This window comes from Natator depressus, chromosome 14 (assembly GCF_965152275.1).
Source record: "Natator depressus isolate rNatDep1 chromosome 14, rNatDep2.hap1, whole genome shotgun sequence".
NCBI classification, from domain to species: Eukaryota; Metazoa; Chordata; order Testudines; family Cheloniidae; genus Natator; species Natator depressus.
In genome coordinates, this window is record NC_134247.1 from 16348505 (window position 1) to 16372094 (window position 23590).

The 23590-nt window shown below is 54.8% G+C and overlaps 3 protein-coding genes across 3 annotated transcripts in view; 1 reads left to right on the top strand and 2 right to left on the bottom strand.

Annotated features, from left to right (window-relative positions):
• PRPSAP1 (phosphoribosyl pyrophosphate synthetase associated protein 1) overlaps positions 1–718 on the bottom strand; it is a 93783-nt gene extending 93065 nt beyond the window's left edge. Inside the window, exon 1 of the mRNA XM_074971791.1 lies at positions 603–718. The gene's annotated coding sequence lies outside the window, so the exon portion shown is untranslated. The remainder of the gene's footprint in view (positions 1–602) is intronic.
• SPHK1 (sphingosine kinase 1) overlaps positions 1–9398 on the top strand; it is a 31254-nt gene extending 21856 nt beyond the window's left edge. The window contains exons 2-5 of the mRNA XM_074971786.1: positions 1265–1414; positions 2215–2309; positions 3209–3324; positions 7643–9398. Of these exons, the coding sequence (XP_074827887.1) occupies positions 1265–1414; positions 2215–2309; positions 3209–3324; positions 7643–8459 (1178 nt within the window). The 3' untranslated portion in view covers positions 8460–9398. The remainder of the gene's footprint in view (positions 1–1264; positions 1415–2214; positions 2310–3208; positions 3325–7642) is intronic.
• Positions 9399–14081: 4683 nt separating this feature from the next.
• The window catches only part of UBE2O (ubiquitin conjugating enzyme E2 O), a 92147-nt gene continuing 82638 nt past the window's right edge, over positions 14082–23590 (bottom strand). Inside the window, exons 14-18 of the mRNA XM_074971878.1 lie at positions 22686–23346; positions 21555–21691; positions 20707–20910; positions 19629–19686; positions 14082–18022 (exon numbers count right to left, since the gene is read on the bottom strand). Of these exons, the coding sequence (XP_074827979.1) occupies positions 17244–18022; positions 19629–19686; positions 20707–20910; positions 21555–21691; positions 22686–23346 (1839 nt within the window). The 3' untranslated portion in view covers positions 14082–17243. The remainder of the gene's footprint in view (positions 18023–19628; positions 19687–20706; positions 20911–21554; positions 21692–22685; positions 23347–23590) is intronic.

Genomic DNA, 23590 nt, shown 5'->3' on the forward strand with positions numbered 1-23590 from the left:
CCAGCCGGTCTCCTAACTCTGCCAGCCTGCACCCCTAGCTTAGAGGAGCAACGCCGGCATTGTGGCTGCACCAGTTCAACCAGTGCTCCTAGCACCGTCCCCCAGCCGTGCTGCCCACCAGTCACTGACTGCTCAGAGCACCGTCTATCAAACCACTTCCTCGCAGGCCCCAGAGATACTCAGCTGGTCCCTGCCATGCCCTGCACCCCTCCCCCTGCTTCGCAAAGGCACAGGAACTCCATCCCAAATCAAGTTCAATTCAGGCTTGTTTTCTTTACACAATAAGAAACTTTTACCAGCAGTTTCACAGTGTCCGACGCGTGGCTCCTCCCCTCCGGCAGTCCCCACGCAGCGCAGAAAGGTTAGCGAGGGCGCCCATCACATGGCACCTAAACACCCCCCCCCCCAAGCCATCAATGTTCTGACCATGCCACTGGCTGGGGCTGGTGCTGTGGGGAGGTGGCTACCTTTCCCAAGCTCCTGCGAGGTATGGGACATTCACAGTAACATACGCACCTCAGTTAGTCCCAGCTCTCCCCCCACCTGCCCCACAACCATTACCCTCAATCCACCACGATGGTAAATCCCCGTTCGTGACTCACCTGCCCATGGCCCAGAGGTTCTTACCCTGGGGGATGAGCTGTACGTGCTCCACTGCATAAGCCTAGGGATGGGGAGCCAGCTGGGCTCTGTGGAGGGATCTCTTCCCTCCGGGAATGGGCCTTGACTCCATCTGCCTCAGCGTCCTACAGGGAGATAAGAGAAGGAAACCAGCCAGCAGAAAACAAATTACCCCCCCCCGCAGAGCCCAGCCAGCCAACTCTCCCAGCAGTAACACGAGCTCCTCCCTCCTCATTTAGTTTGACTAGATTTGAACCACCTGGCACTGACTGGCTGGCTCAGGACTGCATGGGGGCTGACTACCCCCCACGCCGGCTGAGGAGGGACTGGGGCCAGCCGTGAGGGAGGAGAAAAGGCTTTGCTGGGGGTCTGTGGAACGGGGCATCAGGTCAGAGCAGCCTTTCAGCTGCCAGTACCAAGCAGCCTGCTTGTTAGTCGGGCTGAGCTGCTAGGGCATGGAGCTCCCCCCCAGGCTGGGGACAGCTGTGTCAGGTTCCTGAAAACTCGGGGTGAGGAAGCTTCCTCAGGTCCCATCCAGCCCATTCCCAGCCTGGCCAGGGGAGCTGTGCCGGGTTCGGACAATGCAGCAAGCTCAGGAGAGGCACCGCCAATGCTGAGTCTCTCCTCTCTCGTCTCTGTTCAGGGGTGACGTGGGGGCTCTTGCCGCGGCCCTGCCACATCCTGGTGCTGCTGAACCCCCAGAGCGGAACGGGGCACGCACTGCAGCTGTTCCACTCCCTAGTGCAGCCGATGCTGGCCGAGGCCGACGTAGCCTTCACCCTCTTTGTGACCGGTAAGTCTGCTCCCGCTGCAGGGCCCAGCAGGTTCTGCCTCGCCCAGGCTGCCTCCTAGGGGCCCCTCGCTGCCAGGCTTAGGGGAAGGCATTTCGCTGGGTAGGGGACTGCTGTCTGGCTGAGCTCTCCCTGCATGGCTGGCTGTGCAGCCTGGGATAGTAGCTGATAGCCCTTCATTTCTACCTCTCTGCCCACCACGGCTGCCAGGTAACATTAGGAACTCTCCAGCTGGGAGCCTCTCAACCAGTCCTGCCTTGTAATATGCAAATAAAGTGCAACTCATTTAAATTTGACCAATGGAGGCATAGTATTCAAATGGCGAGAAGGGGGCAAGAAGCAGGAGAAGGGGGCACCTTCCCCTCTGGTTTTGCAATCCCACCTTGCGGCAAGGAGAACGGAAGGGTGGCAGCTGAAGGAGGAGAGCTGGGCAGGGGGAGCTGCTGGGAGTGTCCTTCTCCCATGCACCCGTGAAGCCTTCCTGGGGGCCTACAGGGAACCACCGCTTAGGAGCAATGGTTCGTGTGCCCTTGGCCATGAGAACTCCTTCTCTTGTCTTGGTGGGTCTCTCTCCTGCTCCTGGGCCGGGCTAGGCTCTTGCCAACTGGATCCGATTCTGGGAGCCTGGGTTGGGAAGCCCAAGTGACATCCTGCGGCTGATTCCTCTCGCGCCCAGGAAGGCTGGGCCCTCCTGTCTGCAAGGGTTGTGCAGGGAGAGGCAACCATGGCGATTCCCGGCAGCCCATGCTTACGTGAGGCCATGCCACCCCCACTGCCAACAGCTCTGTATTTCTCTCCCCAGAGAGGCCGAATCATGCCCGTGAGCTGGTGCGGGCTGGAGACTTATCCCAGTGGGACGCCGTGGCTGTCCTGGCTGGGGATGGCCTGCTGTATGAGGTGAGGAGACAGCCAGGAAGCCAGGCAGCTGTTATGCTGGCAACTAGGAGACGAGCCAGTCCCTCAGGCCTGGCCTTCCTTTACACTGTGGCAGTTGGGCAAAGGGAGTGTGGGTGTCTCCAGCCACTGCCCCCCTGCAGAGGCTGGGGGTGCAGAGCTTGGCGCTGCGCCTCCCCAGAGTTTGAAGTGGGAGCATAGGTGGAGAACAGAGAGCCGGGCATGGGTGGCGGCTCAGATCCCAAGGGGGCTGAGTCTCTGGGCAGCAGCCTCCGTCCCAAACAGCACAGGCAGCCCTGGGAGCCCCAGGCCTGGAATGGGGCGGGGAAGTAGGTCAGGACTGAAGGGCAGCGGCAGAGCTGGGGGGCGGGAGGGAAGGATAGGCCTGGAAGAAGAGGGAGCTGCAGGTCATGGGGCGAGGTGTGTGCGCATGTGGGGCACATGGCTGGAACAGCAGGTGGCGCGGCAGGGCAGGACGGAGGAGCAGCAGCGGGATGTGGGCTGGATGGTCACTGGGCCTGGCTGGGGCACGCTCTCACGCTGCCCTCCCCAACACTGTCAAAGGCTAAGAAGGAGAAAAGACACCAGGGACAAATAGCTCCTGGGTCTGCTGCTTGTGCCCTGGAGCCAAGCTGGGCAGCTTCCAGAGGCACCAAAGGAGAGGAGGTGGCACCCAAAACCTCCTCAGGCTTCCCTGGCCTGTGTGTGTGTGTGTGTGTGTGTGTGAGGGCGGGGCATGAGCAGCCGGAGCAGGGGGCTGCATTGCCCCCCCCAGAGCAGAGACCCTGGGACCATACTGGCTCCCTCTGATCCATTCCCTTCCCCTTCCCCCAGAGCACCCAGGGACAGGATGGGGCTGTGCTCTCTGGGAAGCTGCCAGCTGTGTGGCTCTGTCCCTGCAGGTGGTGAACGGCCTGATGGAGCGTCAGGACTGGCAGGCCGCCATCAAGAAGCCTCTCTGCACCCTGCCTGGGGGCTCTGGGAATGCCCTGTCCGCTTCCATCAACCACTACGCCGGGTAAGGGCTTCTCAGCCACAGAGAGCACAGAGGGTACAGCCAGCCGCCGGCCCAGGCCCTTCTCGCTGAGCTGTCACTGCTGGCTCCTCGGGGAAGGGGCACACAGTGGAGAGGTGGAGCAGGCCCCTGGCAGGGAAGCCCGCTGACAGAGGGGCACTGACTGGCTTGCCAGGGGCAGTCAGGTTCGCCCGAGACCTTGTAAACCTCCTTACATCATTGACGCTGACTTCAGCCGACAGGAAACTAGTTCAAATGAATGACTGCAAAGGACTCCCACACACCAAGGGCAGCCTGTCTAACCACAGGGACTGTCCAGTGGCAAGAGCTACCCCCAGGTCCCAGTCTCCGGTGCTATCTGCCACATGGCTGGCACCATTCCTAGCAGACCTGGGCTGCTGGAGCCTGGCTAAGGCAGCTAGTGAGGGCTGGATTCTGCCCAGTGAGGTTGTGTAGGTGGGCGAGAGGGCAGAGTTTAGCCCTGCCCCTGCGAAAAGCAAAGTGCAAAGCTAAGGCCCCCTGCAGCAATTGCCATCTTCGCAGGCAGGTGGCCCAGGTGGGCATTCCTGGGGCATGTGTGGACAGAAGAGCCAGGTTAGAGCCATGTCCAAGAGCTACGCAGCAGCTGAAGTCTCCCTCATAGGGTGTGATCACTATTTTTGTCCCCACGTGCAAGGAGAGCACAGACAAGGCTTGCTCCGGATGCAGAGATGTTACCATCCAAACCCCCCTCCCCCCCGCACAAAGTCACCCAGCCCTTCCTGCTCTGCTAACAGCATCACAGAATGGCTGCATGCTTCAGCCTCCCTGCTACTCCTAATTATTTGCATTTCAGTAGCAGCTAGAGGGAGGTCCCCATTCAGAGCAGGGGGCCTTTGAAGCAGTGTGGCCACATGGATGGAGCGCAGGACTCAACAGACCCGGGTCCTGTGCCTGGCTCTGCCACCGGCCTGATGGGTGACCTTGGGGAAGTCACTTCACTGCCCTGTGCCTCAGTTTACCCATCTGTAAAACGGGGATAGTGATCCTGCCCTCCTTTGAAAAGTGTGCGGAGAGCTACGGATGAAAAGTGGGGTAAGAGAGCTTGGGATTATTGTTCCTGCTGGGCTCGGCGCTACCCACATGCACAGGGAGAGTCTGACAAGCCCCCGAGAGTCTGCACTCTACCTAGGCCGCACAGCAAAACGGGGCGTGATGGGGTGGAGTAGCTCCGGCTCCTGGCATAGCTGGGGCACAGAGAAGGGCAGGGGGAGGGGCACGCAGAGGCAGTTTAACTGGAAGCCCGTGGCTCACATTTCTCATCTCATGATGAAATTGCCAGTCTCAGCGCTGGCCTTTGACCCTGCGCGGTTGGCTCGGCCCTGCTGCTGCGAGGCTAATCCCAGCTCCCGCTGCACAGTGCTCCGGGTGGGGGCACAAACGGGCGCCTTTGCTTTCACAGCCACAATGCTCAGCCACCTGACTGCTCCCAGACATTGCCCGGCCCCAGCTCACTGGTCTCTGAAGCCTTGAGCAAAGTAGATAGGTGCTCCTGAGAACACATGGGCCCCCCTCCCTCCAGTCAGAGGGGGTGCTTGGGCTCAGGAATCCCAGGTTCAATTACAGGTTCTGGAGAGCAGTGTGATCTAGTGGTTATAGACCCTTCTGCCCCTGCCCCCCCCTGCTCCCTCCAGGCATGGAGGGGTGCATGGGCTCAGGAAGACAAGCAATAAAGCTAGCCGAGCCTCATGCTGCCTCCGAAAGTCCCCTGGGAATGGCTCTCCCCCCAGGATCGAGCAATTCCCAGACTGGCACTGGGTTTAGCTGACTGCGCAGAGGAGACTCGCCCTAGTGTGGCGACAGATCCAACCCCCTTCCCTGCACCCTCCTTAGCCCTGGGCCCGGCTCTCTCTGTTTCCCCATCTGGACTTTCCTTCCAGCCCCTGCTCGGGGAGGCAGAAGAGTTGTGTTCCCAGTGCAGAATCCTGGACAAGTTACTTTAACCACTCTGCCTCAGTGTCCCCTAGTAGACTGGAGGTGATATTTGCCTATGCCATGCCAAGTGCTTGGCGTCACTGGGTGAGACGCACCGGGGAGCTGCTGCCCAGAGCAGGCTGAGCTGGGCACGCAGCAGAAGCAGCACAGAGAGTACAGAGGGGTTTGGGCCAAGTTCTGCTCACTAGCCCAGGGGCAAGTTCTGCCTTCCTTCAAGAACAACGCTAAGCTGTGTGTGTGGCGGCAACAGCTGCAGGGAGCGTGCCGCAATCACGGTCCGTTCCGGGGCTGAGATCAGACCGGGCAGAAGTTTTGTAACAGGTTGGGTTGGGCCAGTCACTAGCCTCCTTTGAACAAAAAGCCCAAAGCAAGTGTGGCCGTTGCCATTTCAATGATGGTGGTTTTTAAAATGGTCAAAACCCATTCAAATACATTTTAAAAAATGGAAGTTTTGCTCTCACTTCAACATAAACCACTTCCTAGCCAGCCGCTTTCCTGCAGCAACCCATGCCCTTGGGGCGCCATTCATGGCCCAGCTCCGCGCTAGACACCTGCATAAAGGCCAGATTTGCCAAGGTGCCCAGCACCCGCCATTGTAACACTTAAAACCTGAGCTTCCAAAGAGCTCAGCCCCTCCCGCCCGGTGTTCACCAGCGGCGCGTACAGCCCCCCTCTCCCGGTCCCCCAGAGCCCTGCCTGGGATCTAGAGCAGCGCCGATACCAAAGCGTCCGCCATGCCCCCGCAGCTGCTGCGCCTGGAGGCAGAACAGCCCGCAGCAGGAGCCAGGAGCTGATACGACCAAAAGACCCACAGGGAGTCACTTGCATTCCCAGAGTGAGACCCTGCCCCTCTCCCTAGCCATGCCCCCTCCTCCACCAGCAAGGGAAGGTGGGACACTCCCCATCTGCCTTTTCTCTGCTGCCGCCTGGGCTGGCTTCCTGTGCAAAGCTGCTCTGAGCTTCACGCCCACGGCCCAGCTGCGCCCGGCCTCCCCCCCAGTTGGTCCCTGGCCTGGCTCGGCCCAGCGCAGGAGTTAGTGGAAGGGGGTTCCTAGCAGAAATGAGGGCGGATGCAACTTGCTCCATCTGCTGGCTCTGAGCTGATTCCATCTCCCAGGAGCTGCAAACCCTCTGCCCCCTGGCAGTCAGCTAGCTCCTGGCTGAGCCACCCCGGGGTATCAGAGAGTGGCCATTGGGCCCCTAACGACGTGGATTTGGGCCATGGTGGAGGGGAGCAAAGGATACCTAAAATGATGAGACCTTGCCAAGCCCCCATTGCCCAGCTGCTACCGTGGTGCGTGTGTAAATAGCCGAGCCCCCTGAGACAGGCGACCTTGTTCTCCAGTGGCCAGGGCATATCCTGGCCATGGCGCGAGGGCAGTCTGGCTCAGGCAGAGCCGGAACGAGAGCTGTTAGGCAGAGCTCTGCTGTTCTAGGCAGGGCGGCTGCCACTCCAAATCTGTCCATACCAATGGTTCGCTCCCAGTCGCTGTCATTGGGGGACAGGCCCTTCGGTTCCCCGAGCCAGACGAAACCAGTGGCCTGGACAGAGTCAATGACAACCGAGGTTACACGTGCCGGTGCCCCATGGGGCTTCTTGTCTGCCATGCCCCTGAGCTTGGCTGCCTCACTCTCGTGCTGGCAGATCGCTCCTGACAGTCTGACAACAGCAGTGCGCCTCTTGCATCTGGTTATCTAGGGCCGTGCCTCTGCCAGGCTGGGCTGCAGGGCCTTGCAAACAAAGGCACCAAGCAAACCCTGTGCCTGGCCAACTGCCCCTCTGGGTTATTCTGCCTCCCCCTCCCGCTGCCGGAGCCTCGAACAAAGTGGGGTGCAGCCTACAGAGAAAGGCTTCTCCAAGGAGAGCATAGCAGGGAGCAAATGGGGGTCAGTGATGCTTCCGTTTGTGGAGCATTGTGAGCTAGTCAGCCCAAGAGGGGCGATTCCCAGCTGGTTGGACAGGAAAAGGACAGGTGGAAGCACTAGCTGAGTCTGAGAAAAGGGGCACAAGCCCAGGGAGCTAGGTTTTAAACCCCTCCCGTGGAGTTTCTAGGAGACTTTTCTTCTGGTGGTAGACAGGATCATGTTGATTCCAAGCAGGTGGGGATCTTTGAAACCCCCAGTGGCTCTAGTCACGTTCCAATAATACTTAGAGACATTTTGCAATTGCAGTGTCTTCCTCAGCCAAAGGGGGCACCCTGGAGCTGCAGGGACTTGTCTGGAGTCTCCCAGCAGGCCCCTGGGGGGGGTCCCGAGAGTCCCTCCCCCCCTCCGATCAGTGGAGTGTGCCTCGGACAAGGTGAGGGTCCCAGCTCAACAGATCTGCCTGCTTTTGTCTCTGTTACAGCAACACGCAGGCCTTCAGGAAGGAGCTACTGACCAATTGCACCTATTTCCTCTGCAAAGGCCTGTATGCCCCCATGGACCTGGTCTCCCTGAGCACGGCCTCCGGCAAGCGCCTCTTCTCCTTCCTCAGCTTCGGCTGGGGCTTCATCTCTGACGTGGACATCGCCAGCGAGAAGTACCGCCAACTGGGCAACGCCCGCTTCACCGTGGGTACCATCCAGCAGCTGGCTGGGCTGAAGGTCTACAAGGGCCGCCTCTCCTACCTGCCCATGGAGACGTCATCCTCGGTCTCCTCAGCCCCCGGCAGCCCTTCAGAGCAGAATAGCCACCATGTGCCATGCAGCAATGGTCACCCCCTCCATATCCTCCCTCAGCCTGCGCCAGGGGCACCAGAGCCCCCTCAGAAGGGGTCCTGGCCAGAGGACCCTCTCCTGGTCCCCTTTGACCAGCCAGTCCCAAAGCACTGGACCACTGTGCCTGAGGAGGAGTTTATCTCCATTTTCGCCATCTACCAGTCGCACGTGGGCGCTGACTTCACCATGGCCCCCACGGCCAAGCTTCATGACGGCTCCATGCACCTCTTCTACCTGAAAGCTGGGGTCTCCCGGCTGGGGCTGCTCAGAATCTTCCTAGCAATGGAGAAGGGGACCCACCTGGACCTGAACTGTCCCCACCTTCACTATGTCCCCGTGAGGGCCTTCCGGCTTGAGCCCTTCGCTTCCACCGGGCTCATGACGGTGGATGGCGAGCCACTGGTGTGCGAGCCAGTGCAGGGCCAGGTGCACAACCAACTCTGCAGGATCATCAGTGGCTCCTGAACCACCTGCCAGCCTGACAAATAAACCACTTCAAAAAGGGTTTTGACCATGCGCATCCCTGGGGTGCTGTGCGGGAGGACAGGCAAGGACCACTGCAGGGAACGCTTACACCTCCTGCCACTCAGTGTCTTCTCCAGCCCGCGCGCCTCTCCTCCTCTGGAATAGTTCACAGGGGTCTCTTGTTCCCCTTGCTCTGCCCAACCTCCTGAGTCCCACTCCCAGCACAGTTCTTTTCCTGCCTGATCACAGGCACTAAGGGCCAACCACTAAGAGGTTTTGTTATTAAGTTTGAGGGCAGGGGAGGGACACTCACAGCCTGGCCTGCCCCCTTCCCACCCCCCGAGTCAGGAAGCTTCTATGGGACACAGCGATCCCTAGTGAGAGGGGACTCCTGAGCCGTGGGTGGCAGGTGATGGTACCCGAATACAGGCACAGCTCTTTCCAGGTCATCTTAGCAGCTGCAAGGATATTTCTCCCAGCACCCCCAAGTGCTGGGCTTCTTCTCTTCTCTGCTTCCAGATCGGCCTGTCTTTGCAAGGGACTCCGCAGCTGAAGCCAGGTGATTCGCCAAACCCAGGCTCTCCGCAGTATAGGCCTCCTGCATTTCTGCTGCTTGGTTCCCCACAAGGACAAAGCCAGTCTGCTCCCTTCCCACAGCTCAACAATACACTGAAGGCACAAGAGCGCTACCCTTTCCCCCATGAGCAGAGTGCCACGGAGACTGAGCACTGCTTCAGCACCAGCAGATACAGTGGGCACCAAGCCCTTGGGGCCGGTGGGGAAATGAGAACTGGCTCCACCATAAACTCTAAACTTCTAGGGCCAACATTTGTTATATTTTTCTTTAAAAAAAAAATTGATTATATCTACCAAAAGCTCCATGGAGACAGAGTTTATCCTTAAAATGAGACAATAAAGATCTAGCTTTTCCAAAATGGGAGGCCTTGGCTGTTATATGGTGGGCACTGTGATTTCATTGCAAACCTAAGCACCCTGAAGTCCCAGCTTGGATGGTTTCCTCCCTGGGATTGCTGTGGTGTAATAAGCAATAAAGTTTCTTGGAGAAGCAGCATCTCAGGGGTTATTGCTTTCAGATTTTGCCAGCAAGGGGTTGATTGCTCCAAAATGCAATGCCTCTTGGCATTTGCACAGAATCCCAGTCAGCTTGCTAGAAAATCCCTTTATTCTCCAGACTAGGGCCTGGCTATGATGACTCATGGTGGGCCAACAGCTGGGAGAGGTGAGGTCACCCCAATCCAAGGTATTAAAAATTTAATTTTGCAGGGTCCATTGAGTTTATATGTTTTAACTGTAGAGGGGGAAACCACCAATCTAGTCCAACAGCAGTTTCTTTAGAAACATTTTGGAAAAGTAGGCTAAAAAAAAAATCAGAAGTGTTACAATAATCTTTATAAAATCAAACTACATAGCATTCTTTGGTGGTCAGATACCAGAGTGATGGGCAGCCTTATGAAAACCTAGACAGCATTCATGTCCATGGCCCACATTGCATGGGTTGTGGTAGATAGCAATAGCTGTAAAGAACACACTCGTCACATCCACAGGCCAGCTGAAGCATGCCGACACTTCCAGCACCAGTGCAGGCATGCGATCTAAACAGACAAAAGCTTGTGGGAAAGGGCTGGCTGTACAGGCAGCCTGAGCAGCCACCAAGTGCCGATTCTACCCATTTCATACAGTGACACCATTTTTTTGGTTGCCACTAATTTTGGATCTAAAGCGAGAGTAACGAAGCCAGATTTAGAATGTTCAGCCATGACAGAGGAACCATAGACAGCAGCTGCTGTTCACGTTTATTCAGCTGAAAATTATGCAATTAGGATCCCAAAGCAGGGAAAGAAAAGCCTAATTGTTTGCCAGCCAGTCGGGATCATACAGAGCTCAGATTTATTTTCACTCCCGCAAGGCAGGTAACAAACAGGACCCATATCCCGAAATAAGGGGTAGGGGGGAAGGTATCTTTCCGTATGGCATTGGGCCAGGTGTACAAATGGCTACAGTGATGCTCTGGTCTAACACTTTAACTGCATCTAATTCCTTCGTCCATTGTCGGGTGACAATCAATAGCACGTGCTCTTCAACAGATGATCAGGCGGTCTGCCTGCAGAAATGTCTCCCTTACACCAGTATTGCAGTCTTAGTTCTGGTTCAGTGTCTGAAAGATTCTCTCTGGAGAATTCCACCACATAGGCACATACCGGCTTTTCCTGCATGTCCAGCTCCAGCAGCTCTGCAATTTTATTTTGTAAATCCACAAGTTTTTCAGGAAGTTCCTGGATTCCTGAACCCTTGATCTTTCTGCAGGAGGATTTGATTTTCAAGGGAGCCCTTCATGGGCACTTGCCTGGCCTAGAATTCTACAGCTGCAGCTTCTCTGCAGATTGCATTCCAGCGCCTACAGGTCTCCAAAGTTTGGGCCAGGTGGTTTGAGTCTGGTTTTACAGCAGCCATCCTGTCCCCTAGGCCTGCTAATCGAGCACCCTTGTCTTTTAGCCCAGAGTCAATTGCCTGGAATTTGGTAACCAACACGGTTGGCAATTGAGACTGTGCAAACTCCTCTTAAATGGTAGTGCATGCTGCTGCAGGCAAAGCCATGAGGCTTAAGACTATCAGTATTGTGTTCCCACTTGTGAGTGTCTATTAAGAACCACCAGCCATTTGCATCCACTCTGAGTTCTCTGCTTCAGGAGTGTAAAGCTCCTTACCTGCAGGAGCAGCAGCCAGTGCTGGGTTTATAATGGCGCCAGTGGCTCCAGGGAGCTGGGCCCAGGCTCAGAAGGGAGCCTGGCCTGCTCTGCTTGCACTGTGGCCCAAGACCCCGCCAGCCCGCTAGCTCCCGGCCGCCCATCACTTGCTCCTCAGGCTGAGGGCTCCTCTCCTGCCCCTGGCCCCACTGCCCGGCTCCTCTCTGCCCCCTGGCTGGACCCCAGTGCACCTCCGGCTCCGGGCAGTCTCTGCTTCCCACCACCTGTGACTAGTGCAGAAGCCTGGCCAGTCTCGGCCAGTGGGGGTGGGGGAGCTTGCCTGGGCCCCTCCTGGCAAGTGTGTTTTGAGACAGCCTGGCCAGCGCAGGCCCTGGCCTAGATGATCCTGCCACTCCCGAGGGGCCGGAGTGATTCCCAGCCCCAGGACCAGCTCAGGCCAGCAGACACAGTCACCTCCCAGCAGCTGGGAGGCAGGGGGTGGGTCCCTGGAGGGTACAGGCTGTGAGGGGGCAGGGAAGATCTGTGTGTGTTGAGACACTAGGGAGTGGGGGTTCTGTGGAGGGTGCTGGGCATTTGTGGTGGGGCTGTGGGGCGCCAGGCAGGGTGATGTTGTGCAGGGTGTTGTGCATTTCTGGGTGAGGGGTCCAGGGGTGCTGGGCATAGCGGGTCTGGGGAGCTCTGACCATAGGAAATGGGGGTGGGGGTGTTCCAGTGTTGGACAGGGGGGCTGTGTGGCACAGCATGGACCCACCCCTGAGGGGAAGGGACATCCTGGCAGCACAGGGCTGGGCGGGCCACTGTGCATCTGGCAACTGCCGGTTTGTAAATAGTGCCCTTGCACTGGGCTGGGTGGGGCGGGGCTGCCCCTGCCATGCCACATTGCCTCTGGGTGGCTCCTCACTCTAGGGAGTGACATTTCCCCCCCCCCCCCCCAAGCTCCATAACCTCCATGGGGGCCCACATACATGTTTGGCACCAGGCCCACAAAAGGTTAACCTGGCCCTGGCAGCAGCTCATTGTCTCAGAGCCAAGCTGTCAGGCTGTGAGGTACCAAAAAAGGGAGACTTATGTCCTAGTGCATATCAAAGTTACTCACCGACTCCCTGGAGGATTCCTGGCCCCCCTGGAGTAGCTCCCCCTCACCCCTCCCCCGTAATACCCCTGCTGTTATCTTTACAAGAAGAGAGTCATCGGTGCCTCCTGCTCCTTGGGGCGTGCTTGTGTACACCCACCCTGGCCCTGGTTCATTCATTAGGGTAGGCCCCTGGCACTAGCTGCCTGGGAACAGGCCTCCCTCCTCTCCGAGCATGGCTAACTAAACTAGTTTTGCTTTTGCAGTTACAGCCTACAGCAAAGGCCATTAACCTGCAGCACTCCAGCTCCTGCCATAGCTTCCAGAGCATCCTACACTTAATATGATCTGAACAATGAATGCAGAGCTGTTAAATGGTGCTCTGAAGTCTCATGGCAGTCATTAAGGTTCACATTTACTTCATTTCTGCTTTGGTTTCTCCTCACATCCTTGACCCTTGTCCCTGCTGCTGTCCCTTTAAATCTTTTCTAACCATACCTGTTCTGTCATCGTCCCTTAAAAATGGTACTTACACAGAGCACATAAGTCCACCACCATCCTGGAGCAGAATGCCTTATTCCCATTCTGCAACATGGGGGAAACTGAAGCCTCGCAAGATTCAGTGATTTGCTCCCAAAGTCACAGAATCAACAGAACAGCCAGGATTAGAACCCAGGAGTTTCTAAATTCCAGGCCCGAGCACCATCCACCAGCCCCTCTCAGCTTCCCTTTTTTGGTGGTAGGAGCCAAGATGTCACCCCATTCCATTAGGTCAGAACGTTTGAGTCGTTCAGCCTCAGTTCACCGGACTGTGCCCAAGCAGTACCAAGGTCTCTAAACACAGCTCCTACATTGTCCTAGGGACTGAAAGGTCAGCTTGGCAAAAGGCAGGTTGATTGTTGGCATCATGAAAGGGTTGGAACAGCAGCACTGATGGCTGAAAGCTTCTTTCCAAAGAGGTGCAAGCTTCTCCCGACTCTGCTGCCTGATCTCACTGCTCTGAAGGGCCTCCTCACACTCTATGGCCGTTCTGTCCTTGGCCTCTTTGATAAGGTCACCTCGAGATGCTATCCACAATGGCAATTTAGGATGTGGGCAGATGTCCACTGGCAGCTGGGCAAACCTCATTTCACATCAGTCCGTAAACAGCTGACATGGTAGCTTTCAGGTTACTGCAAGTTTAAGTTAGATCTGAACAAGCCAGCTAGGGGTGACAAGTGGCATCTCAGACCCCATTACCAGACTAGCTGAACTTGTGTGAGGTTGCTGGATCCTGGTGTTACCTTAACTATTGGACAGAAAAGCTGCTCTTCCTGAACCTTGTATAAATGAAGAGCCTTATCCAAAGCCCATCGAAAGATGCCCATTGTCCTCAGAGGGCTTTCAATCGGCCCCTAGGTGCACCAGTCAGCTACAGAGCAGTTAACTAAGCTTCCTCAGGGCTAGATTCTGCCACCTTTCCTCACTGGCTCCACTGAGGACAGTAAAACCTAGCTCTTACGTAGCACGTAGCATCAGTAGATTTCAGAGCACTTCACAGATGGAGAAACTGAGGTACAAAGAGGGGAAATGACTTGCCCAAAGTCACCCAAGCAGACCAGTGAGCGAGCCAGCAGACCTCAGGTCTCCCGAGTCCCAGTTCACGCGCTGCCCACTGGCAGCGGTATTGATTCAGAGCAGAGCAAGAACCTCCTCAGTCTGAATAAAGGTGGCAGGATCTTCAGTTCTGTTGCAGGTGATATACTCACCACACAGGAAAGGAAAAAAAAAGCACAACCAGAGCTATTCACAGAGGCAAAATTTAATGGCAAATCACCTTTTTCTCCTTTATTACATCTTAATTAGCCAAAAAAAAATTTTTGCAAGTAAAAAAAAGTAAGTCACACAGCACTTTATACATATATGGTAAGCAACCCAGCATTCACATCTGCACGTGAACAACAAACCTCTAAGCATGGCCTCAGTAATAGTTCCATTGTTTGTTTTTAAATACTGTACAGAATCAAGGCTACAAACTGATTTTGTAATATTTCTTCCCCACCCCACCCCAGCACTTAAAACAGTTACAGGCTGTTCTTATTTGTACATCGCAGTGTCAAGTAGCCAGTTTTAAGGCTAACAATATGCATCATGCTTTGGCTTTTTGTGTTTTTTTTTTATTTTATCTTTTTTTAAAGGTTTTGCCTTTTTAAATTTTGTTTTTAACCTTTAAATATTACATACGTACACCAAAAAAATTACATAGCTGCAGTGTGCTCAACAGCAATCTCAGACCCGGAGCTTCACATGATCAAAAGCTTAGAAAACTTGTAAACCTCTGTGCGCATCTCAGTTAGGGACAGACAGCTCTGAAGAGCTAGGAGAGCTCCAGCAATGCTGTTAAGGGACAGGAGAGCCTCCCCAAGGCCAATAAGCAAGAGCTTTCTCAGGTGAAAACTCCAGGATCCTGTACAAAGCTCTTGGTTATGATTAGAGAGGCAGACTTCTTGGGAGGGGGAAGGAATCATCTGGCATACAGTCAGGCCGGCTCTCACAATGGCACCTCTTCTCCCACCACCTTCCTCAAAGCAGATCAGCTCCTACAGCTGGCTTTTGCTGTGGCTACTCTAGTTCCCTCCACCCTTCCAGAAGATAAAGAGAAACAACTAGAGAGAGAGAGAGAGAGAGAGACAGAGAGAGAGAGAGAGTTGTGTGGGTGGGCAATGCTAGAGACCCCCAGGCACGTGAGCAGATTCTGTTCTCTACTTGTGTCTTTCTAATAAGCAGCTTGTCAACTCCTCCTCCCCCATCCCTTTGCAGAGAGAGGAATGAAGTGACACACCCAAGGAAATGAGTCTAAGTCATAGTCTGGCCTTCAGTACAGTGAATAAGGCGTCTAGCAATGTGTGGAACAACCCCCTGCACCAGATGCCTCACTCACTCCCAAAGGACATCAGTTAGCATCCCACCCCTGCCCTTTTACACTGGAGTCAATTTTCTTGCTCATGAAATGCTGGCTAGCAGCGAGGATAGCCAGGAACTACTGCACCAGACCCGCCCCCACAATGCTACTGCCGCTCAAGCCCAACATGCGGACTCCCCCGCAGCTCTCAATTCCAGACCTGCGGCTTTCCTGAGCAATCGTGGCAGCTAGTGTGAAGGATTCTGCAGTGCTAACGTGGAGACCAGAGTCAGTGTGAGAGAGACCCAGTCCCAGTGGCACCCTTCTCCAGGGGGCAAGTCCAACCCCAGGCTGGGTGTAGTCAATGGGACCAGGAGACAGCCCTTATAAAATTTCTTCCAGTGGATAATGGGCAGTTGAGCACCAAACCCATCCAGGCAGCTGGGAGCACTTTGCAAACAGGCGAGACAGCCTGCTGACACTTCCGCCCTCAGCTTTGAATTTAGAACCCCAACAGCCGCTGGCTCTGGCAGGGGTAGCGGTGGTGGGAGAGCTGGCAAGGAGGAATTGGTTTGCTTTCCTGTGAGGAATTAGCCTCGTTTACTAGCCACACTGAATGACAAGCCTAGCTATTCCTTCCATGTGGAAGCCTGGCTTCACTAGCTCATTTAATCAGCTGGAAAGGACACAGCTGGGCAGCCTCTGTGGCAGAAAACGGGCATCAGTGTGGATGGGAGCTTGTTGTCAGGCTCGACCCCTGACAAATCTAGCAGGGCTTGATCGGGGGTCTCCAGCAGTGCACAGAAAGCCCCGAAAGCAAGCTTCAGACATCCTGAATAGGATGCCCCCAGATAATCACTGCTTTCATCATACCCCCTTCAAAGTACTCAGTGTAAACCCCTCTCCACTAACGCACATGTCCCACTAGCCGTTTCCTATAGCTACCCGGCAGCATTGTTGATGGGATTAAGGATGTACATGCAAGGTCTCCAATGCTGCTGGCTTCTGGACTGTGCAGGGCTGGGGATGAGCAGGGGCTCACACAGTGAAAGCTGTGTTTGTTAAAGATGCAGTGTGCGTGCTGCCGCAGCAGGAGTGAAGTCACACCCCCACAGGTACAGGTCTATACTTGCTGAGCTAGCCTCAGGAACAGCTGCAGCCTGAGAAATTTATCAACAGCTGAAGTGGTGCAGAAGCATCAGCGGCACTAGGTTTAACATCCACACAGAAGCTACATCATCTACCCTAGATCTACCTTTGCTGCTGATCGGTTGGACTTGGGCTGAAGCAGTGCACATGGGGCTCCCAGGCTCCTGCTGGATGGAATAGTGCCAGCAGGAAGCTGACTCGTGTAAGTTTGCAAAGTGCAAGCAGGTCTGGCAAGGATGGGGAGTGGAAATGTGTTTACTATTTTGGAGAAATTACTTCCAGGAGAGAGATCAGAGGGCTAGGACCACAGGGAAACCCCAGGGTATTGCCCAGGGCTGAACAGGAGCCTGTCTAGAACTTCATCTCTGCACCATAAGTACCAAACAAAGGAGTGGGTGAGCTGAGAATCTGTCAGTGACCAGCTATGGGAAGGCAGCCCCATAGGGAGCAGGAGACTTAGATGCAACCAGAGTCTAATGTCAAAGTATTCTCAAGCTGGAACAGACTTCAAGAAAGCCACAAGACGTGGCAGTGAAGGGAAATGGAAGGACTGGGAGGACACAGCCACTCAGCATCGGATACCACAGTAACCATACCTTTAGGGCTGAATCCCAAGTGGAACGCTGGGGTCAGACATAGCAGCCAGGGAGTGGAGCCCACTTTGCACAGAGAGGTGCCCGGGGACGAAAGAGCACAGAGGGTCCCAGCTGCAAGACTGCTTTGGAAGGCTCAACTCCTTACGCTTCAGGATCAAACGAGCATGAGGAACGGGGGAGGGGTTGGGGGAAGTAAAGAGCGAGGAATGAGCTATTTGGTGTGTTTATAAAGAAGGCAGTAGCCCAAACAGGGGAAGAGAGCCGGGAACGAGCAAAGCCAGTTTATTGGGAACAGCGTTTGCTGATTTCCTTGCTGCTTTCCCCTTCTCTTCTGCATCTGTCTGCCCCTAACCCGACGTTTCACTTGTCCTCTCTCCACTCAGGGATATTGGCCTCTACTAAGGCAGCCCGGTACTGCTGCAAGACACCACGAATGCTTTTAATGAACCCCTTGGACAGGGGGAAGAGGGGAAAGCCGATGTCAGGGTAACCACTCTTCTCGGGGAGGAAACTCCTGTAGCTCTTTCTCCTTTTCTTTGGTTTCACACTAGGCTGCGAGGCAGAGTCCTGCGCGGCTTTACACTCGTCCGTTAGGTCTCTCGCCAGGGCGAGCCCTCTGGCGTGGCCCATGCTCTCGGAGTCTGAATACTGATGGCCGTCGCTGGCCGCGAGCGTCGAGGCTCCACATCCAGAGTCTTCCAGCTCCTCCTTCCCTTCTAGCGCCAGGTCGGAAAATTCCGCCGCAGCCGCTGCTGCCCCCAGCTCCTGCTCCAAGGGGCTGCTGTACTCGCCCTGAAATCCCCTGCTGTCAACCGGGCTCTCGGCCAGGGTGTCGCACACAGAAAGGAGAGAGGAGGAATCGGCCCCGTTGGGGTGCTCGTGGCTCCTTTCCACCAGCTCGCTGGTCTCTAGCCAAGACTCTATCCGGTAGACCAGGCGCCAGCCGTTGCAGCGGAAGTGCTCGCGGATCTCGTGCTCGAAGACCTCCACTGGCTTGCGCAGCATCTGCATCATCGATTGGACCACACGGATCAAGGCCATCTCGTTGTAGCAGCGGCTGTTTTCGTAGCCCTCCTGAAGGCCCCGGTCGCTGTCGAACCCTGCCTCGTTGTAATAGGGCTCATTCACTAGGATCAGTCCTGCCAGGAGAGAGGGAGAGCAAAGAGTTAAACGGAAACCTCACACTGACCTGCGACCTACAGGGGGATCTGCTGGGCTCTGCCTTTGCTGAAGGGTGCTGAGGCCTCAATCTATCACTGCCCTCCCCACTAGGGAGCTCCCTCCAGCTTGGGCTGCTGCCATATTGACCCCTGCAGCACAAAGATCGCAAGCAGGGGTGCAGGCAGAGGGAGCAGCAGAGCAAGGTTGCCATGCTGGACTGGTAACAGGAGGTAATCCGGGCAGGTGCATGTCTAGCGGCTGCACCAGCATTTCATCCGGCCTCCGACTCTGCTTGGGACACTTGTGAGAACAGGCCTGGTGGCCTCCTGGCAGGGGCTGGTGGTCATTTTTCAGACTACAGGAACACCTCCCAGGTGGAGGCCACTCACTGTAGAAGCCCATGACTGGGCTAGTAACAGGTACAGTTGCTAGCTCAGCACGGGGTGAGGGACGAGGTGCGCTGCCGGGACAGAGGGGCACTGGAAGAGCGAGTGAAGGGGGAAATCTCTCACAGGCCTTGCCTGCGCTACGGTTAGCTGCCCACTTTTCAGGGCCAAACACATGAAAAAAAGTGTTGTAACAGAATCAAGCCATTCCTTGAAGTGACGCCCAAAGCTGCTTTTAGCGCCGACTGGGCCACATTTACTTTTGCCCTTTTCCTTTCCAGCCACTGTCTCTGGCACAGCCGCGGGCAAGCCACCCACACCGAGTTCTCGCCGGCTGACATTTTAGGCTGGTTGTTCTGCCTGGGTGTGATGATGACATGGTCAATGCCACCCTGTTGGCAATGCCCCCGACTGCTTTAATGCTCCTGACGGTGGGGTCATGACATTTCTCCCATGACCAGGCAACAGAAGGGAGAGGTCTAAGGCTGAGCTCTCAGCATTAACAAATCTCTCTGGTAATCCAGAGAAGTTTGCAAGAAGAAGTTGATATTTTATCCTCTAAATGGGGATTATCGGTTCCGTAGACAAGAAACAGCCTCTCTGTTCTGGGAAAAGACACCCCGAGGACTGAGAGATCAAATACCATAGACCAAATACTCCCAAGTCAGGCCCTGGCCTTTCTGGACAGCAGACTGCTTGCTAGAGAGTTTCCAAGCAGGGTTTAGCATTACCGGCTGTCTCGGTCAGGCAAGTCAGTGCTGCAGGGCTTGGGCACACCTGTGCTTCCTTTCAAAAGCCCACAGAGCAGTTTAGGAACCAGTGTAAACACAATTGATGTGTGCAAAAATAAACCAGATGCTAGCGAGGCTGGTGACTCACTGCCTATAAAGAGAAGGACCCAGGCTCAGCAGCAACCTCAGGACCTTCCTCTTAGGAGCTTTTTTAGGCGTTAGCAGCTGGCTGGAGGTGGCTGTGGTTCACCTTCCCAGGCACAGGGCAACAAGCAAAAGGCTAGTGAGGCCTGCTCTTGCAGAGAGGGGAAAGGGGTGAGGGAAGGCAGCCAAGAACAGAGGGATGGGTAACAGCTTGCCCCTGCTGCTTTGAGATGGGAAAGTGTGCTCCTTCACACAGCCCAGCAAGGCAAGTGGGGAGCCCCCAGTGTCCCTCCACGCCCCACCGGCTCTGCAGCTGCATTTACCTTGGATGGAGATGAGCACCTGGAGAAGGCTGGATTTGCTGGTCCACCTTTCTGTGCCCTGGAACACACACAGAAGTTATCACAGACAGCTTGTCATGAGCAACAGCGAACACCGCATCCGTCCTGGTCAGCATTTAACACAGAAAACAAGGGAGGCGACAGCCTTCAGACTGCAGCTAATAGTGACCAAGGCGCACGCCAACATTTACTGCCTGGGCCCGACCCCAGCTGTGTTTGTGCACACCTATTTTAAAGGTCTGTGAGTACAGTTCAGGCTTGGGTACAATTATGGGCCTACTGCACTGGCTTCAGGCTGGACATGGCCTGGGCAGATACTGTGGAAGCTTGTACACCCTAATCCAGGTATGCAGCACCTGCCTCGCTGCTCCAGAACCGGGGTCTCAGGTGGGGCCCGCTCCAGCCCTGCTGATTGTGTCAATGGGTAGATATTTATTGTGGTGCCCAAACAGGAATGAGAGACCCTCCCACCCCACAAAGTCATTCACCGCTACCCACAACCTCCCTTGAACCTAGCTGTCCAGAAGCTAAGAGTGAGGGTTCTCTCAACTCACTGTGCCCCCTATGTCTTTGCTAAGCTTGTTTCCAGCATGCCTTGGCTGCTCACCACAGAGAAGGCAAAAAAAAGGCCAGAAAGACCAAGTCCCAAAGGGTAGGAGAATGATCCCTGTTCACACTATGATCCCTGCGCACACCCTCAGCTCTTATCAGCCCCGACAGGGGCCTGTGGCTAATACTAGCCGGTCCACAGCTCATCTTCCAGGGACAAACGTGGGTTTTGAGACACTCTTTCAAAATCTCTCTCGAACACTACCCTTTGGCTCTGTCTACTCCATCCATCTATCCAGAATTCAAACCCAGACTATCAGGGCTGGTTCAAGCCCAATGCAGACAGGGCCAGCACAAAGCTTGGATGCTCATTCCCCAGTTTGCTCTCTGAACTGGAAAACTGTCAGGCCCCTGGGGCCAGTGAGAAGCAGCAAACACCGCTGCCTAATTGCGGAAGTCTGGCTCCGTTTAAAAGCCATGTGCTGTGCAAAGGGACTGAAGACAGCATTACCTTTCCTATCCAGGTTCCCAGAAGGCTGACGCAAACCTTGCCATTGTCGTACAGGTTGGGGTTCAGTCTCCCGCTGCACTGGGAGAGGTAACGGAAGAGAGGGGGGACAGCTGGGTAGATGTTGGGTAACTGGATATCGAACAAGAAGAGGCCGTCTTCGTAAGGAGTGCGTGTGGGTCCTTTAATAAGTGCTGAAAAGAGATCCTGTGAAGAGAGGAGATGTGAGCACAAATAGGCATGGGCTAGAGTGAAAGCCAGGGCTGCCCTCTGTCCAAGGAAAAGAGGCAAGCCCTGGTAACAAGGCAGATTGAGTTTGGGGAGTGGGGGAGGAAGAGACAGAGGCTTTAATTAGCTTAACACTAACTGGGGACTTGGAAGAACTAGCTCAAGCCTTGCAGATCTCCTGCGGGTGCTAGCTTTGGGCTGTGCTCTTTCACCTGAGACTGAACTTCACCCACCACACTTACACCCTTCAGGCCTGGATGAGTGATCTGAAACGGGATTTCAGAGGGGGCTGGTGCACGGTTCCACTCCACGACTGGCTACGCCCTCTGGCTTGTTGGCTCTCCACCCGCTCACGCTCCCTGCTTAGCCGAATTACACAGCCCAGGTTTATTTGGTGAAGTAATTCTAGTATCAGATTCCCACATACTCATTGTTTATTACCAGGGTTCTTGGAAATGTAAAGGGGAGCCAATTTACTGTAATTATAAACTTCAGCCAAGTGTAGATGCCTTGACAGCTCAGAATAGGGGATTAAGTCTGGAACTCCCTCCTGAGCCTTCAACTCTCAGGTTACGCCCAGTCACCGTGCTAACACACACACAGACTGGAGCATACGGACTTGCCATTCTGTCTTCAAACGTCTTGACCATGATGCCATCAGGCAGAGAGGTCGCCAGCAATGCCATTTCTTTCCTCACTGTGCTGAAGAACTTCTTGGCTTCTGGTGGCTGGAACTCCATTTTCTTAAAGGCATGGGTATCTAAGGAGCAAGGGGCGTTACAACCCATCAGATTACAGAAAACCCTCCTCCAAAATCAAACGCCTTCAAAGGGAAGTTTTTTCCCCCCTCAACAATTGCGCCCAGTATCGTGGGGAGGAGAAAGAGAAGATACTGGTCAGTGAAGCTGGGGAAACATGGCTGTATTGTTATTTGAGATCTCAAGCCACGAGTTAGCAGCAAGGCGCTAAAGCAACTACATTGGGACCACATCTGGGCAAGAATTTACACCTCAGCCAAAGAGCTGTGTTAATAGCCTCTTTCTCCACAGCTACAGGCTCAAAGCAGAGGTTGGGTACGTTTTCCCAGCTGACCTGTCCAGGATGATCTGTTTGCCAGATATCTGAAGCTGTGCTGTCACCGATGCACCACAGAACCAGGCACTCTTGTTTATTTCTGGCAGGTGAAAGTTGGTTTGTGTTAACAAGGTCACTGCGCTCAGAGGAGGCACAATCGATACAAGAACATCAGCTGTCTCCATTTCCATTTTGCCTCTCACCCTCCAGCCCTCCACCTTCCCCCAGTCAAGAAAAGCTCGTTTCAAACTTAGTTGCAACAAGGTTTTCATGCTGGTAGGTTGTGGATCGCAACAGCCCTCAGCAAAGCTGGAGTGCCAATCTTTGAGGCAAGGGATTCCTACACCACACACTGCTGCAGAGCGTCCAAGTCAGAACAGCCAAAAGGGGAAAGAAAGGGAACCTGTACCACAGCCACATCATGTGTGACAGCGCTCTGAGCACATGCAAGACACCCAGGGTCATTTCCCAGACCAGACCCCTCTACAGATAGGAGCCCTCTTTAATTGCCCCTTCCCAAGTGACTTACGAGTTCCAGGTGGGTAACACCTCTCCCCTTCTCCTAGAAGCAGGGCCATTGAGAGAGGGGGAGTGACTGCAGGGAACTCCTGCTGGGGTACAGGAGTCTCAATGGGGAAGGCAGTGGAAGAGTTAGTCCAGCCCTCAGGTGTCACACTCACCTGGGGCATATTCCAGCACAGAGAAGACCTCCCCCTTGGCACTTGTGAAGGTGACTCCAGGCTTGCCTCCGCTCTGCTGGCAGAGCACTGGGGTCTCACTAGGCCACTCCGACCTCACTGGCGTCTGTGCCTCAGCTTTTTCTTCTTTCTTCTCCGTCTCCACCATAGCTTCCATCTTCTCCTCCTCCACAATGGCAACGTTATCCAGGGTCTTCTTCAGATTCTCCTGCAGCTTTTTGATGTCGTCCAAGAACTTCTTCTCCCGGGTGGGCTTTTCGGGCTCTACTGTTGGCGAAGTGGGAGAGCCCGTCAGCAGCTGCTCCACAGTCATGTTCTTCAGGCTCTCTAAGATCTTGATGGCCTCCTTCAGCTCTCGGAAACTCTTTGGTGCTCCCTCTTTCCCAGCTTTCTCTGCAGTTAGATCAGCAACCGCCATTGCCACGGCACCCTGCACTTGTTCCTCTACCTTTTTCACCTCTTCCGCTACAGGCTCCTCAGGCTCCGGCTCTTCAGTTTTCGGGTGGTCGTCTTCCATAAGGCCGTTGTCCGTCTCCCAGCTATCGCTCTCATCCTCCCATTCATCGGAGGATGCCCCGCTGGTGCTGCCATCTACAGAATCATAGTCAGATTCTTCAATCTCCGATTCTATGTTGTATAAGTGCTAAAGGAATCAAAAACAAAGAAGTGAGGTGGTATAGGGCCGAAATACACATGCTTTATTTATGGTCATCTTGGATGGAGATAAATCAGTCTCTACTGTTAAAAGGAAACGGACAGTTAGAAACAGTGATCCTAGCAACACCAAAATCTCCCCAAAAGGCAATTTTTTCTTTATCTATGTAAGGTGGATTCTATCTGAGCTGAGTCCTGCACTTATGAAGCTCCTGTGAGCTGGGTTCTGAATC